This window comes from Eublepharis macularius, chromosome 1 (genome assembly GCF_028583425.1).
Source record: "Eublepharis macularius isolate TG4126 chromosome 1, MPM_Emac_v1.0, whole genome shotgun sequence".
In the NCBI taxonomy this organism is placed as follows: Eukaryota; Metazoa; Chordata; class Lepidosauria; order Squamata; family Eublepharidae; genus Eublepharis; species Eublepharis macularius.
The window spans coordinates 111,776,058-111,792,064 of NC_072790.1; the positions used below are offsets into that span (position 1 = coordinate 111,776,058).

Genomic DNA, 16,007 nt, shown 5'->3' on the forward strand with positions numbered 1-16,007 from the left:
AAACTTCAGCTAATCCAGAATCTGGCAGCTCAACTGTTGTCAGGGGCTAGCTGATGGGAACATTTTGCTTAAGACAACTAGACTGGCTGCCAGTTTGTTCCAGAGGTCAGTTCAAACTGCTGATAATAACCTTCAAGGCCCTTCATGACCACAAGGCTGCACTCACCTGTAACTGTTATTTACCAAGTTGTCTTCTGTGTGATCCAACATGAGGTGGCAAGCCACAGAGGCTGAAAAAGCTCATAAAAGTGCAAGACACTCGCCCAACCACTTTCTCATGCTTTTCTTCTAGGTGCAGCCATAAACGGGCCAGGTGAGTGGCTTCCTTCCTCAATTCATAGACTGCTACTGTAGGAGGAGTGAGAAGAACTCATGGCAGTTGGAGGGAGGGACATGCACCTGCACAGAAGACCACTCAATGAACAACAGCTACAGGTAAATGCAACCTTGTTTTCATTGCTGTGATTTCTGTGCAGTCCCACATGGGAGATTAGCAAGCTAACTTACCCTGGAGGAAGGCATGATGTTCTTCAGAAAAAAAAGACACTTGGGGACAAGTTCTGCCCACTGCAGTCTCATCTCGAATCTACATTGATCGTACAGTGCTTGATAAACATCATGGGATAGACCATATGCCTGCCTTGCATAACAAAATGAGGGAGTTCCTTGCTTGAAGGCAGAGGAGATAGCCTGGGACCGTGTGGAGTGAGCCTGAAGATCTAACAGGCAAGGCCTGTACTGGCTTTTAAACGGAGCCGAGGAAAACACTGATGGGACTAGCGTGTCTTTAGAACTCAGGTCAGCCAGTGGAGCTGGGTAGAACTGAAAAGGCATGTTTGGGGTGTTCTGGCTCCTTGCTGATGGCCGTAGGAACCATCCAAGTGGAACTTTTGAGGGCTACTTCCCATAGTGCCAGTTTGGGCTGTGACAGCCTTTCATGACATGCTTTCAGAGTAAATTTGGTTTGGCTAGAGCAGTGGAGTCCTTCTGACCCCCTGAGTTAATGTCTAGAGATGGAGGAAGTAGTGAGATGGCAGCAAAAGCCTCTACAAGTTCTGGAATTTCTCCCTCTGATGGGAGAGATTCCATGGAATGATGTTTGGCAGTTGGAGATGGTGTCCTTGAAACCCTATCAGGAAGCAATGGTTCAGAAGGAGCTGATTTGGAGGTAGAAAGCATCTTTTTCTTAAGCGATGATGTCAGAACCGAGAACTTAAGGCTTTTCAAGGTGTTTTATTTTTATTTTAGTCTTCTTGGCAGGTGGCTTGTACTGGCGTCTAAATGGAACCGAGGAAGACACTGATCTTTAGAACTTACATTGGCCAGTGGAGCTGGGCAGAACTGTAAAGGCACATTCAGGGTGTTCTGGTTCCTGGCTGATGGCTGTAGGAACCATCCAAGTGGCACTTTTGAGGGCTGATTCCCATAGTGCAGCTTTGCGCTGTGACATTCTTTCATGACATGCTTTCAGAGTAAATTGTTTTCAGACCATACACTGAATGGTGTTGTGTTCTTTGCTTAAACAGAAGAGGCATTTATCATGGTCATCAGACAGGGCCATCTTCACATCCTGCAGTTCAATCGTTTCTTAAAGAGTGCCTTTGATCCCATGAAGGCCACAGTTCACATTCAGGAGATGGAACTGAAGAGCAGAGCAGAGAAATGCCCCTTTTCAGCAGTGGCAAAATAAGAACTGAGGGTGGGAGCGACTTGCTTGGCCTTTTTATAGCCAAGCTTGGGGGAAAAGTGCAGGAAAGTTGTTGGGTGAGTGTCTCATGCTTTTAGGAGCTTTTTCAGCATCTGCAACTGGCCTGCACAATTCCCATGTAGGACTGCACAGAAGCTACAATGATGAATATCGTTTCCTATAAGTCCTCATGAGGGATCTATGACCCTCAGGCTACTGTGGCTGTTCCCCACTAAAGGTAACCCATCTAAAGTCATCCAGACCCTGTTCCTTTTCTACTGCAGCTCTCACTCTGTGGAATGTGCTCCCTGAGGAGATGAGCATAGCATTGTTGCTGGAAATCTTCAGGCAGCTTTTGTAAGATCACTTAATTCACTAGGACTTTTAATGGTGTCTACTTTCATTTACAGGTATCCATATACACCTCCCCTCCCCAGGACAGATAGCAGCATTCATATTATATTCTGTTTAAGTGAATATTATTTCTCTACTGTTCTGCTCACTAGTCCACTATTTCTCCTGGCACTGCCATCCACTGTAAAAATAAATTATTAGAACTGGCTGTAAATTAACATTCAATTCATATACAATTCTGCTAGAGTTTCAAACATCTGAATGTTTGAAACACTGGTCTGACAATGTCAAAGAATTATCAGTAAATAATTTTACTAACTTATTTTTACTTATTAACTTGTTTGTCTTTTACAATCATTTCACTGAATGCTACAGGAGAAGCAACTTTCATTTTCTTTAATCAACAAGTGTTCCTGCACAGCACACATCTTTTCAAGGCATGTTACATGAACAAAGAAAATAGTCTCTTACATCCATAAGGGCAGCATTGATGTAGTTGCTACTCTCGCCATCAATAGTAATTAAGAAAGGAAGACATCTGTCAGGTGGCAGCATATCCATAAAGCGGTTCTTGTCATGGTTCCTTGGCAGGCATGCTATACTGCAGTCTTCAGCTTGCAGACGAGGGGTCACAGAATTCAGGGTCTAAAGGACAGAGGAAATCTCTGCTATGAGGTAGCACCTCTTACACTTGGATGGATTTGGACATTAAATAATTTTGTATGGAAGAGATGTTGAAAAGTGAGGTGCGTATCCCACTTGAGTTGCCTTTGTAGTTCGATCGTGACAGAAGGTGAAAACAGATACTCTGTGTATACTGAATTAGTTCTCAGCCTGCAGTCCAACACTAATCTACCCCCACTCCCTGGAGAAATACGTTCATGCATGCTGTTCCCTTATTTAAAATGCAAAATCACCTCTGGCTGACAAAAGGTCACTGCTATTCAAATGAACTGGCAGGCTATGGTAATTACAATCAGAGAATGGTAGGCCATATTTACAGAAGACTTCACAAGATACAAAGTGGAAGAAATGGGTGAGATATTAGGCTTGCCATACAGAGGAGAGGAGGGCAAAGGTTATAAATCTGATATAAAGACGGTGTTCTTTGGAAGGAATTACATGCAATGAAGTTGATGTAATCTAAAAGAGCTACCAGTAAGTGAAAATACCTGAAATTCATCTTTGAGATGAGAAGAGTTCGTCTGAGAGTCTATTTTAATCATATCAAAATATGCAGCTTTGAATTCGCAGACAGGGATGGCAGTTTCTCCACATAAGCAAGCTTCCAGAATGGCATCATGAATAAAGATATACTGCTCCTGCCAGATAAGGATCAGAAGATTATTCTAGCAATATGTTTAACAAAGAAATAACATTTCTTTTCCTACTAGGATTCGTATTCAAGGCAACTTAACTCAATCAGATTTTATATTCCTTCAGTACCTTAAGCACTTAATTGAGATTAATATAATCAGGTTGATTTACCTAATCAGGGTGAATTCCTGTGAATGGTAATTGAAGTCTAATGATACTTAATAACATAGGCAGTAATTTGTTTATAATGGAAATTTAATTTTTTTGGTGTTTCCCCCGTTAAGATTTCTTTTTATTGTTCCTTTTCTATATTTATATTTCAGGGCAATTTGCTTCTTAATTGCAGTATCTTTCAGTGTAAAAATCTGGACAATGGCTCTGAATATTTCATGTCTGAAAACATTTTTATTAACATAGATACTTGTGGGATACATTTTTATGCAAAGCTGTACTTAAATTTTGAAGACTCACTTTCATTTTGTAAAAGTGAATGTCTATTCCTCATGATTAATTGCACTGGAAAGTTTTGAACACGTGAAGACAAAAATTAATGATGAGTTCCTTGATCTTTGCCACAACTCTTCATTTGTTGTATATCTATATACAGTGGTTTGATGTATTTACAGTGAATCCCTACGCAAAATTACTCAGAAGGAAGTTCCACTATGTTCAGTGAGTCCTTCTACCTTGCAAATATGTTTAGGACTGCAACCTAGGGCTGGGGTCCCCCACATGGTATCTGTGGGCACCATGGCACCTGCAGACAGTTTTCCTGGTGCCCTCCAAGTGTTTTCAGAAAGTGGCCAAGGCCATATGGGGCTTTGGCCCAGCAAAGCCTCAGATTGGCCATAGGTTATTTGGTTGGCTGTGCAATTTTTTTTTAAAAAAAAACTGCTTTGGCAGCAGCTGCCACAGCAGCAGAAGGATCTTCACTGTGTGACTGAAGGTCAGCTGCAGCAGCCATTTTGTGGCTGGCTCCATCTCCTGTGGCAGCCATTTCGTGTCTTCACCCACTATACTTTTTCAAAATTCTAAATGGGCCTGCTGGCTCAAAAAGACTGGGTACCCCTACCTTAGAGCCTCAATAGACCTAGGCAGCCAAGGCAAGGTGTATTCACTTGTGACAGTGTAGTTCAGAGTAGCACATAAATGACTGGAGAAATTGGCCTCAAGTCCCTACTCAGCATATAAATCTTTGAATGACCACGGGCCAGACACTACTACTTTCCGTTTAAACTACTGTAACAAGGTTTGTGACTGTAAATGGGAGATGGGGGGGGGGCATATATGGCGTCTTTGCTCCTAATAAATAAATCAAATCCCTAAAAGGTGGATTGTAAACTCTTTGTCTTTGATTATTTTTCAAAATGAAATAACTATCATCTCCATATAAATTAAAAATGTGTATATATCTGGAATAAAGTCAGTGGAAATGTGTATGCTGTTACAATGAAGAGTTTATTTTGCTGTTAAATGTGAAGCAGTTCAATTCATTGCTAAGTTTGCTTTTTCAACAACAAATTTTGAACTCGTCAGTTGGCCAGTTGCCTGGATAGCCTCTTTTGACCATTATTATAATGCACCTGCAAAATAATGGCTACTTTATAAATACTATGCCAGACAAATAATCTGTGACCTGATCGTTTAAAAGCAGATGTTAAAGGCTAACATGGAGCACATGGGATGGGAAAAATCAGGGTGAAACAAAGTGCACTTTTAGATGCTATATTTACTAGATGGTTCTGGCAACCATCAAGTTATAAATGAGATGTCTACATCAGATGCCCACTCCTGTTTTATTTACAAAAAGCATGCACATCCTTTCCAGACTTTTTTCTGTTCTCCGACAGCCACTGATAGCATGGTGAAGCCAAATAGGTATTTTTACTATACACCTTACTTCTAGGTGTCCAACAGTGTAATCCTATGTTGAGTTAGTCCAATCTAAGCCCACTGAAGTCAATGAACTTAGACTGGAGTAACTCTCCATAGGATTGCACTGCAAGAGATATAAGAAATGTAAATTGAAGTATTAAGGTATATAGTCTCTCCCAGTCTAATATGTCATCTACAGCATTCCAAGCTTGAGCTATTAGCTAAAAATCTATGCACAGTAAAAGTTTTACAGAGTTTCCAACATTAGTACTTGAGGATATCTAAACGGATGACATCTGAGTAGTATACTAAGCAGGATATATGATATATATTTTGTGTGTATATATGTGTGTGCTTTATGTATGTTATTAATGGAATAAATCACTGTATTATTGATGGAATAAATCACTGTAGCCTAATTTGAATAGAAAGAGTGAAGAGTACTTGCAGAGGGAAAGGGGGTTTGATACTTTATATAGTGTCAGTTTGTTTATCTGTTGCTATTGAACTGGCCCCTCCCTGCTGTGAATGAACATTCCTTTTGTGTCAGTTAAAAAAAGGTCAGTTACTGTAACTGTCTATCTTATGCACAAATCATGAACTAGTTTTCTCTCATAGCTTGCTGATATTACTTTTCATCAGGGCTTATTTTGAGGGGGAACACTCCAGAACGGCGTTCTGGCAGCTCTAGAATCTGCCCACGTGATTCCTTTCTCCTTTGGCCCCACGAGCTCTGCAGAGGAAGCTAAGCTGCTCTGAGTTCATTCTGCTTTCTTGAGTGAATGAGAGAGAGAGAGAGGGAGAGAGCAAGCAGACACTGCTTGAGCCTAGCCTGTGCTCTGCAGAGGAGGCTAAGCCGCTTTGAGTTCGTTCTGCTTTCTTTTCATTCCTCTGTGAGTGCGTGAGTGCGTGAGAGAGAGAGAGAGAGAGGGAGAGAGAGAGAGAGAGAGAGCAAGCTGGGGCCCGGTGTGGGCTCTGCAGAGGAGGGGTAAGCTGCTTTGAGTTCATTCTGTTTTATTTTCATTGGTGGAGTAGGTGGGTGGGGCTTACTACCAAGCTTACTAATATTTATCTTGTCATAATGCATTGTGCTGGGTTCCGGGAAGTGGCATCATTTCTGGGAGTGATGTCACTTCCAGAAGTGACGCCATCACACATTTCCGGGAGTTCCACCACCTCTTTTCCCAGAAAAAAAGCCCTGCTTCTGAGGATTGACTGGCATATTTATACATATCTCCCTCACAATTAGAACATTTTTTGGAAAATTACTATTGAACGAGTTAAGTGAAAGGTATTTCAGTACCCTGTTCAAAAGCTGTACTTTCCCAATAGTGGCCAGATCAGTGTTCTCTTGAAAGCTGCATTCATGAGCTGAAGGCAACAGCTATTCCCCACTTGTATTAACAGCTCGTTTTTGTGAAGGATTGTCTTCATAAAGCAAGATTCTGTGATTCAAGCAGTTCTGGCTAAATGTGTCAAGAAGAATGCTGGGACTACTGACTATTAAATGCAGATAATGAAGTATAATACCTCTGTTTGTACCATATTGATGCGGCGTGAACGTAATGCTTTGACACAGTTGTAAATGTCCACAACACCTTCTCTTTCTGCCATGTCTAGCATGATGTCAATTACAATGTAACAGCCAGTTCGTCCAGCTCCAGCACTTAAAGGAATTAGAAAATGATTTACAGAGTATTCCTCTCAATAACCCCCCCTGCCCCAAACTGCTAACTCTTCTTGTTCTTTACAGTAAAATTATGAAATAGAGAGTAATATAAAATTAAATGACCAATATTAGCATAAATAATGCAGATAATGGGATTCATTGGGTTAGATCCTACTTCTTCTACTAAGCTACATTCACAGAAACAAACACCTGAACCAGTCCTAATCTTTAACATGATTGAAGCACACAAGAATACATAAAAGTAAAATACTTGTGTCATACCCTTTGAATAGCATACCTAGAAAAGATGCTTTACAATCTAATAATGGCCTGACATTCAAGTCAAAAACTGATTCAAGACACTTGATCAGCAAACAAAAAAACACAATGTCACATTTAGATGACATCACAAGAGACTACAGGTCATGCTCACATGAAGAAGTTATAGAAAATGCATCTACCTCTTCTCTACACACCTGCAATGCACAACAATAGGCCCAGCACTAGGAGGGTTAGATAGTTTCACACGCCGTATAAATGAAAGAAGGCCTGTTGCATTGTATGGTACTCCATGATCCGGCCAGCCAGTAAAGTGGAACTGTTTAACTTCTCGGATCTCATTATATGCTCTCTGTTAAAATTGAGGGGGGGGGGGGGACACATACCAACAAAATGTTTTTTTCATTTGATAAGCTATGATGGGCAAAAACATTAATATCAAATACTGAATTCTCAAGAAAACACAGCAGTTGCCAGAATTGATACATTTTGTTGTCGTTAAAGCTCTATGCCAAACATATGACAATTGGTTCTTAAAATAGGATTGCTACAGTTGAATTTATGTATGGTATACAAAATGTCACTTGATATTTATCAGCTTCTTTCATAAACCAAATACAACACTGAATGTGATACTATTTTCTCATAATATATTGAAAACTGTACTTTTACATGGCCAAAACATATTAATTATAAAATTTATACTCACATGAAGAAAAGAGGAACATGTGAATCAACCTCTAAGGAAAACATCCCTAAGAGTTATGGGCTAAACTAAGGCCATTTCCATACAAGTTATTTGCCCTGGGTTTGATGCTGGCTTCCACGCAGCCTTGTGGTGCATTTGTGCACCTCCAGGGCATTCTCTGGCTTTTCCCCAATCTTTCCCAAACCTGCTTTGCTCTGAAGGTGAAAGATCACAGCAAAACCTGGATGGTTGCTGTATGGGTGGTCTCACCCAATATTTTAAAACCTGGTGGTACTGGGAGAGGGGAGCAGTGGGAAATGACGACTACCAGGGAACTGGGCCTGGTAAATTATGGGAATCCTGTCACATGTAAGCACTGGGGAAGATCTTACCTGCATCGTACCAATCCACTCAGCAAAGTTCATTTATTTATGCATTAATTAATTAAAATATTTATACACCGCCTACCCTCTTGGCTCAAGTCTGAGGCCTTTATCTAATCTAAGGAGTCTTCCTCCAAATTAAGTGGCTGTTCCATTGTAGGAAGAGCTGCTTAAGTTGGAGGAAGCCTCCTTGAAAGATGGTTGGATCCACCCCCCATACTGGCAGTTGCAGTGGCAATAGAGAAGCTACACACACCTGTCCCAGGGCGGGGGTCAGCTAAAACAGTACACAAAGGAAATGTCTATACTACAAGCGTATACCAGTTTTACAATATAGCAAATGTCATAGCTTCCTGTTAAACTCTGTTGCATTGCTGAAAATCATCTTTTAAACGATTCCTAAGCATCCCTCACCACAAGAATATACAGGCGCTAGAGAAGAGGTACCAGCAATTAACCAATTTAAGTCTTTAATGTAGGTATGCCCCCAGAAAGGAAAAAAGTTGACAGTGATTAGAACACAACTGATTAATGCAACTATCCTGCACAGGTGACTATGAAGAATGAGAAGTATTGAATAGTAGAGTGAAAAGTAGAGATATAGCAAGAAACACAACATCAATGATTAAAGAGAGACAGATGAATAAAAGGCTCATGCACCTTGGAACTGACCTGGTTTGATCAGTGCAGCAATATGTAAAAGAACTAAAAATAACCAAGGTGCTAACTGGTTAGTGGGAACATTTTTCTTAATGAAATTATTGGGAGATAACTCCATGACATTCAACTTGTGAGTAGGAAAATCTTAAGTAATAAGGCAGAAAAAAAATTCTGTGAAGAAACTGGTTTTGTATGTGTGTATATATTTATGTGAAACTGAAGAGGCATACATAACAATTATTCAAAGTCAATCTTAAAATATTGTGAATAAAAATAAAAAGGGCAGCAAGAATGATTTCAAATGCAGGCTAGTTACTATAACATTTAAATTTATTTTAAAAATATTCAAACCTTGATTATTATGGAAATAAAACATAGGAAAGCCACAAGAATGGTGACAGAATTTTAAGTGGTAAAGGAGAAAGGTGTAAAAAATTAAGTAGGGGGTACATGATTTTGAAGATCTGTGGGGCAGAGAAAGCTGTTTCTCATTAACAGACATAATGCCAGTATAACCAAAACAGACAGATGTCTCCTTGGACACTGTGGAGAGGCAGGATGTAAATACTGTAATATAGATATTTTAATATTTTAAATACAGATATAAATTAGGTATTTATGAAATTCAAAGAGAGAATATTTCCAAATTAACAGAACAGGGATTATGTCAATGTGGCAAGTAATTTTATTTGATGTTCAGCACATGTAGATGGAAGAACAGTGCCACATATATGGAATATATAACAACTACTTTTAAAAATACGTACTCTTTCAAGGGTGAATGTCCTGACTACATACTCTGCAAGTGGCTCCACTTCTACACAAGTAACTTTGAAGTCCCCATAAACTTCAGTGTCATCAGGCCAATACTTGTAACACTTGACCTACAGTAAAATTCAAGAAATAAAAAGGGATAAAAGAGGGTGGATGGGTCCAACACGTTATTAATTCTATGCAGTAATACAATCACGCAGATGCTAATTCAAAAGTGACACAGCAGGTGAAGTTCTCATCTTGGTTCTACTTGAATATTCCCTGTTAAGCTTAGAGATATATTTGTTCCCTGTTAAGCTTAGAGATATATTTGTTTCCTATTTAAAAAACTGACTTACACTATATTTAAGATCATCCAATCATTTTAAATGTCAGAATTAAGAGGGAGAAACCTACCAACACATCCCAAGTGTTTAGCTGATACTGACAAGTGAAGGGGGAACTGCTGTCTGGGGCCTTACACAAAAGTATGAGAATAATGATATAAACAAAAAGGGGCTAGTAAGCCAGAAAACAGTATCATATGTTGAGCTGTTCTGAACTGGCTTCATTAAAACAACACTGCATTCTCTTGTATGTTCTAAGTGCTCTATGATAGCTGATCTATGTTGGGCTGATTTATACAGTTTCACTACTATGCACAACAGTGAACACAGGGTCTTTGCATCTCATTGCTTGGTTTACACATCTTACTTCTGGGCCCTCCAAACGTCCATGTGTAGATGTAATGTGCACAAAGCCAACTTACATAAAATACAGCTGGCATGGACCTGAATCATGTGACTGCTATTTCACATACACTCCAGACACTGATAATGCAATTTGGGATTATTAATATTGGATTTTAAGTAAGCGGGCCCTATTCACATGTTGCACCTGGCAGGCCCAGAATTGCGGTAAGTTCAATCTTGCTCTGGAGGGAGAAGATCACCTGAACAGTCCATTTACATTTCAAATAATTCTGGCACATTTATTTCATAATCTTTGGTTTTATCAGCAAAAAATATACATTTTAAACAACATTTTATGAGATTTTAGTATTTTCTATAGTAATACTTACCCGTCCCACTTCAACTAAATTTGTAACCATAACAATGCAAGCTGATTGTTCCTGCCATATCATTCGCCAGAAATCATATACTGTTTCATGGACAGGTCCTGTAACAGAAAACATTCTAAAATAAATGTAAAGTTCCTACAAATCTTCTGATCTACAAAATAGCTTTCAGTTATTTTCTTAAATATCAAGGACTCTAGTAACTCTTATAAAGCTGCTGCATGCTAAAAACGTAGACATCAGTCACACTGAAGTATTTCATCGTTACCTGATTTTTAGTTATAAAAAATTAAATCAGGAATTAGACTCTTTGACATGCAGAATGCCAGAATAAGTCAATAACTAAGAACTAACTTTTTTCTGGTAGGTTCATCATTACTACATTAAAAATCATCACAGTTTCTTTAGAAATTGCAAAACAGGCTGGGCATCCTTTTCCTCACTATTTATTGTGGAAAATTTACAAACAAACTGCAGCATAACAACATGGTGTGTCCCTGGTCGAAAATCTAAAATATTTTTGACATACAGGAGTTTGAGTTCAAACTCTCAGCTAAGGCACTATTTGAAAAAAAACTTGGAAGAAACAATACCTACAATTCTTATTTTCAATCCCAATAAATGAGAGGGATTCATATAGATACCCTCCTATATGAAGCAGCTGCCTATCAATTTTATTATTTGTAACTGCAAATTATTGTAATTGAAACTTGCAGTTGCAAAATTAATAGAAGCAATAATTATATCTATATAAAAATACACATCAGCAAAAAGTATTAAATGGTATATATCTATAAATATAATTTAAGATGTTAAATGATATAAGGCCTCAGGTGATGTCTAACTCAAGTGAATAATTAGTTTCAAGAATGTCATGCTACACAATCTGCTCCATTGATTGAGCAAAGAATTTCACTAGATATATCTCTTTAGCTTTTGTCACCTGACTTTATTGGGCAACAATTTGTACCACAACACTCTACGGCTTTCTTTATAAATGTGAATCTTAATTACATCCTGTATTATACATGGTTTCAAAATAATGCTGGAAACTTGTTCCTTTCAACCTAAATAGTTTTATTTTTATTTTTGTTTACTTTATTTATAGCCTGTTTTTCTCGCTGAGACTCAAGGAAGATTGCAGGATAAAGCATTACTACCAGACAATACAAAACAACAATGAACAATGAAAGAGGACTAGGAATTGCAGTAAGCATTATATTCTTCAGTTACAAAGGGTTTCCACAAATGGAAAGTGAGGATTTTTGCTGATTTTCCGCCTCTTGCTGCATATTTCTGATTCCTCCTATCACCCAGAACCAGCAGTTTAGAACACATTTTAGGTTGCAGCGAGAGGGGAGGGGAGAAAGTCTGCTCTGGTGTTTGAAATTCCTTCTGTCAGCAGGAACATTCAATGGGATCCAAGTCATATTTTGATTCTATTGAAGAGAGAAAACTCTAAAATTAACTGTCCCATTTCAGATCCCCCGCATTCATTACAACACTTGCACAGAATAGATTGTGTACTGATGTCTCAATAAACAATACCTCAGGGGCAATGCACTGTGCATATTATTTCTATATTCATACAAGGTTGTCTTCAAATGGTGAAACCCTTCCAGGCTGGGTAGCTCTAAGGGATGGGCAGAATGGAGTCACATATACACCGTGAAAATTTTGGTCAAGCATGCCCAAACTGGGCAACCTATGTAAAACATACAGTTAAGGCTTGCAACCAGCAGGAGGACTGGGGGTAGGGACAAGGAGGTATATGTGTAATGTTGCTAACATCACTATGTCACTTCCAGGTACAACCCAGAAGTGACAAAGGTATCACTGGAAACTATATGGTAAAATGAGAAAAAAGTAACAGCAGCATGTGTTGACTGCACCATGCTAAGCAACATTACCCTTTTTTGAGCCAATGAAATACAATTTAGAAAACTGTAACTCTGTTTAGGATTACACTGTGAATAATGCACAATATCTACTTCTTCATTACATGTTGTGTATTAATGCAGAAAGCTGTTACCATGTGACTTTATTTACCATACTATACTTTACTCTCGCAAACTCTTACCTTGGGTTGCAATATAGTGACTTGGCCTCTGGTATCCCTGAAAGAAAACAAAAATGAATTGATTTCTACAATGGAACATCAATCTGATGAAAAAGTAGAAATGAAGGCATATCAACAAAATTTGTTGGTAGGAACCTTTTTAAAAATATGCTAGTGGTAGCTGGAAAGGCTAATGAGCCACTCTAATTCAGTTGCCTGTTATAGTTTCAACCAAATATTCTAATCACAACCTTCTAAATGGAAATCAATCCTTTTGATTTCAACAGATCTTTTCAGAAAATATGCTCAAGACTGGAATGAAAATTCTATATTACCTAATGTAATGTGTACTTTAAGGAACTTCAAAAGATCAATTCTTAATATGTTGGTGAAGTCTACAACTAAAAATATTTAACATAGCTTTGTGCCAGGAACAATTTCTGTGAAACTATAATTTTACCTTCAGATTTTATTATTCACATAAGCTGTATTTGCTAGCACATTTAATAAACCGAGGAACAACTGGACTTCATTAGTAGGGATGCCAGAAGCCATGGAGGGGAATCTCCTGGCAATCCCTGCCTCTGCCTGTCAATCATAAACTGATCGACAAGAGGAGGCAGGAAATAGGGGAGTGCATGCCCTGCAATGAGGTCATTCCCAATGCAACCTGGAAGTGATGGCATCGCACTGAGGCCAATTTCTAAATAATTGGCCCCCAACATAATGAAAATATGTTGTACCAGAAGTGACATCGCAGACCACACACATTTTGTGCAGGACAAAATAAATCACTGGCACCTCCCACCCCCTCAGCACCCACCATTTGTTAGGGATTACCTGCAACCCTATTCATCAGCAAAAACTAACTTTCACTATGAGTGCATAACAAATGTTAGAGCTGTAAATAATATGCAGAATAGCTGTAGGTTAAAACTGAACCATGTGTACGTGTGTGTAGGTTTAGAATCTAGATGTTGTGCAATTACATAAAATAAATTTAAGAGCACAAATAGTATAAATCTATATAGCACTTTGTGTAAAGACATGTATATACATGCACATACACATATGTGCAACTGAAGTTTCTCTGTAATACATGGAAGGACTCTACTGTTTTAAGTGCTTCTGAACTATAATAACCTCATTTTAATTGTCCCCATTAGGGAGAAAGGCAGGACATAAATAAAGTTAATAATAATAGTAGTACTAGTAATAATAATATGTGGCAATCCCAGGTGACAGCAGAATTCAGAAAAAAGAGATTGAGAAGATGATAAAATATCAAGATCAAAGATTTGAAGTTTAGCATCTCTAGGAGAAACATACAATGGTTATTTCAGTAGTGAAAGGTGCAAATCCAAAAGGACTAACCGCTGAAGTGCTATTGGCATAGATAGTATAACAACCGGCCAGTTGCAAACAGCTGCATTACTTGGAACATGCCACATACTAAGGTGATATTTCACTAACTCCTAGATTTTTGAATAAAATCCAACTTGGTGATGGACCAAAAATTCCAGCCCAAACATCTGGTAGACTGTGTGAAATAGAGGTAATAATTCAAACTAATTGGATCCCATGTGAAACTATTTCATTATCAATAGCCTAAATTATTGCTAGCAATATGATATAGAATTGTAAAAAATTATTTAGTGGTGCTCATTTGTGTGTCACTTTGTGCACAAATATGAGATACTACCTTCATAAACAGTACTTAAACTCTAGTAATTTACTGCTTCTATGATCTTTACCTTTACAGATCAGTTCAGTTCTTAAAGTGCCTCTGGAAGTAGCAGGATTTTATTTTTTCCCTTCTCTTACCAGTCAGATTTTATCTTATTAGTTGACTTTGGAAATAATTACTATAAAAATAAACACCCAACATGAATGTCACAGTAATTTATTTATTGAGAAACAGCACTATTGATTTGTGACCTTGTTGAAAATAATGCAGAAATATTCTTATCTAAAATTCAGTGATTTACTTCAGGTTTCAAGGACCTGTGTGTGAAATCATCTTGTTAAAATGATCAGTGAATCTGTCTTAAACGCTGAGGGGCATCATTATGTAAATGTATTTGAAACTTTACAAACTAGGCCTGCCTGAAAAAATTATTATACAAGCCTAGGCATATGGTTACTGACCAGTGCATTATCACAGGTTAAAAGTTGTGCATTAAACCAAGTCATTAAAAATGTATGTCCTTTGACTATAGAGTGTTCTATCAAAGCATGACCGATTTATAGGGCTAATTTATTTTATACTCCTTTTCATCAGTTTCAGTAAAATCATCTTCAGTTGATTACTTCTATATATAACTTTCCTTCAGTTACTTGGGAAAATGTTCCATTAGATCATATTCAGCATATTTACCAAGATCACATGGACTTACTCCTTTCAAAAAAAGGAGCCAAATCTCCCCCCCCATACCCATTCCAGTATAATAAGCAAGACATTCAGATGTTTCTTTCAAGAACAACACTATACATTATACTATCCAGCTTCTCACATGAAAATGAAGTGCAAAATAACAGCTACTAACCAAAGCAATAAAAAATAATAGTCAAGCAAAATGAGACTTTTCTTAAAAAGACGAATTTAGCTGGGTTAGCTAATGGTTTTCATGACTACGCTAAAGGACCAAGCTATCTTCAAAAACAGTTACAAACATAAAATATTAGCACAAAGGAACATTTAAAAGACCAGATATATAAATGAGAATTAATGAGGCATGCATATATATCTAGTAATCAAAATTAGAACAGGAATGCAACAGAGAATGTTTGCTATATTAAATAGTCATAACAGGATGCTGTTATTCACATATAGTGGTACTTACATCCCTGTACAGCCAAATCTACAGCCCAAATCAAAGTCAGATGTGAAAGAAAGCACAACAATGTCAGTGAGTACTAGGACGGAGAACAAGGAAAAGTGTACATTTTGTTCTTAATTAAAAAAAACCTGTTGTTCAAATTTGTAGCCATTACATGCAAAAAACGGTTTCACAGAGAGAAGCTGGCAAGAAAGGAAAACTTGCTATATAAATCTACTTACATCAATGTAATTAGCATTAATGTAGTCTGAAGAAGGATCATCCTCAACAGGTTGTAGTATTACCCTCGAGTGGTCATCTGTAAACACAATGGATTAGTCAAATTTATCTTTAAAACAGATATGCAATACAACATAGGTGAGTAT

General features: G+C 38.0%; 1 protein-coding gene across 4 annotated transcripts in view; it reads right to left on the reverse strand.

The window, feature by feature from the left end:
• PTPRK (protein tyrosine phosphatase receptor type K) overlaps positions 1–16,007 on the reverse strand; it is a 610,223-nt gene that overhangs the window by 11,922 nt on the left and 582,294 nt on the right. For 3 of the 4 annotated variants that reach the window (XM_054970457.1, XM_054970449.1, XM_054970430.1), the window contains 8 exons: positions 15,864–15,940; positions 12,824–12,860; positions 10,747–10,844; positions 9,680–9,796; positions 7,379–7,533; positions 6,764–6,899; positions 3,214–3,363; positions 2,513–2,686 (listed from right to left, as the gene is read on the reverse strand). In XM_054970457.1, coding sequence (XP_054826432.1) covers positions 2,513–2,686; positions 3,214–3,363; positions 6,764–6,899; positions 7,379–7,533; positions 9,680–9,796; positions 10,747–10,844; positions 12,824–12,860; positions 15,864–15,940 — 944 coding nt within the window. Of the gene's footprint in view, positions 1–2,512; positions 2,687–3,213; positions 3,364–6,763; positions 6,900–7,363; positions 7,534–9,679; positions 9,797–10,746; positions 10,845–12,823; positions 12,861–15,863; positions 15,941–16,007 lie in introns of all 4 variants that reach the window. The other variant, XM_054970440.1, reaches the window with a different exon arrangement.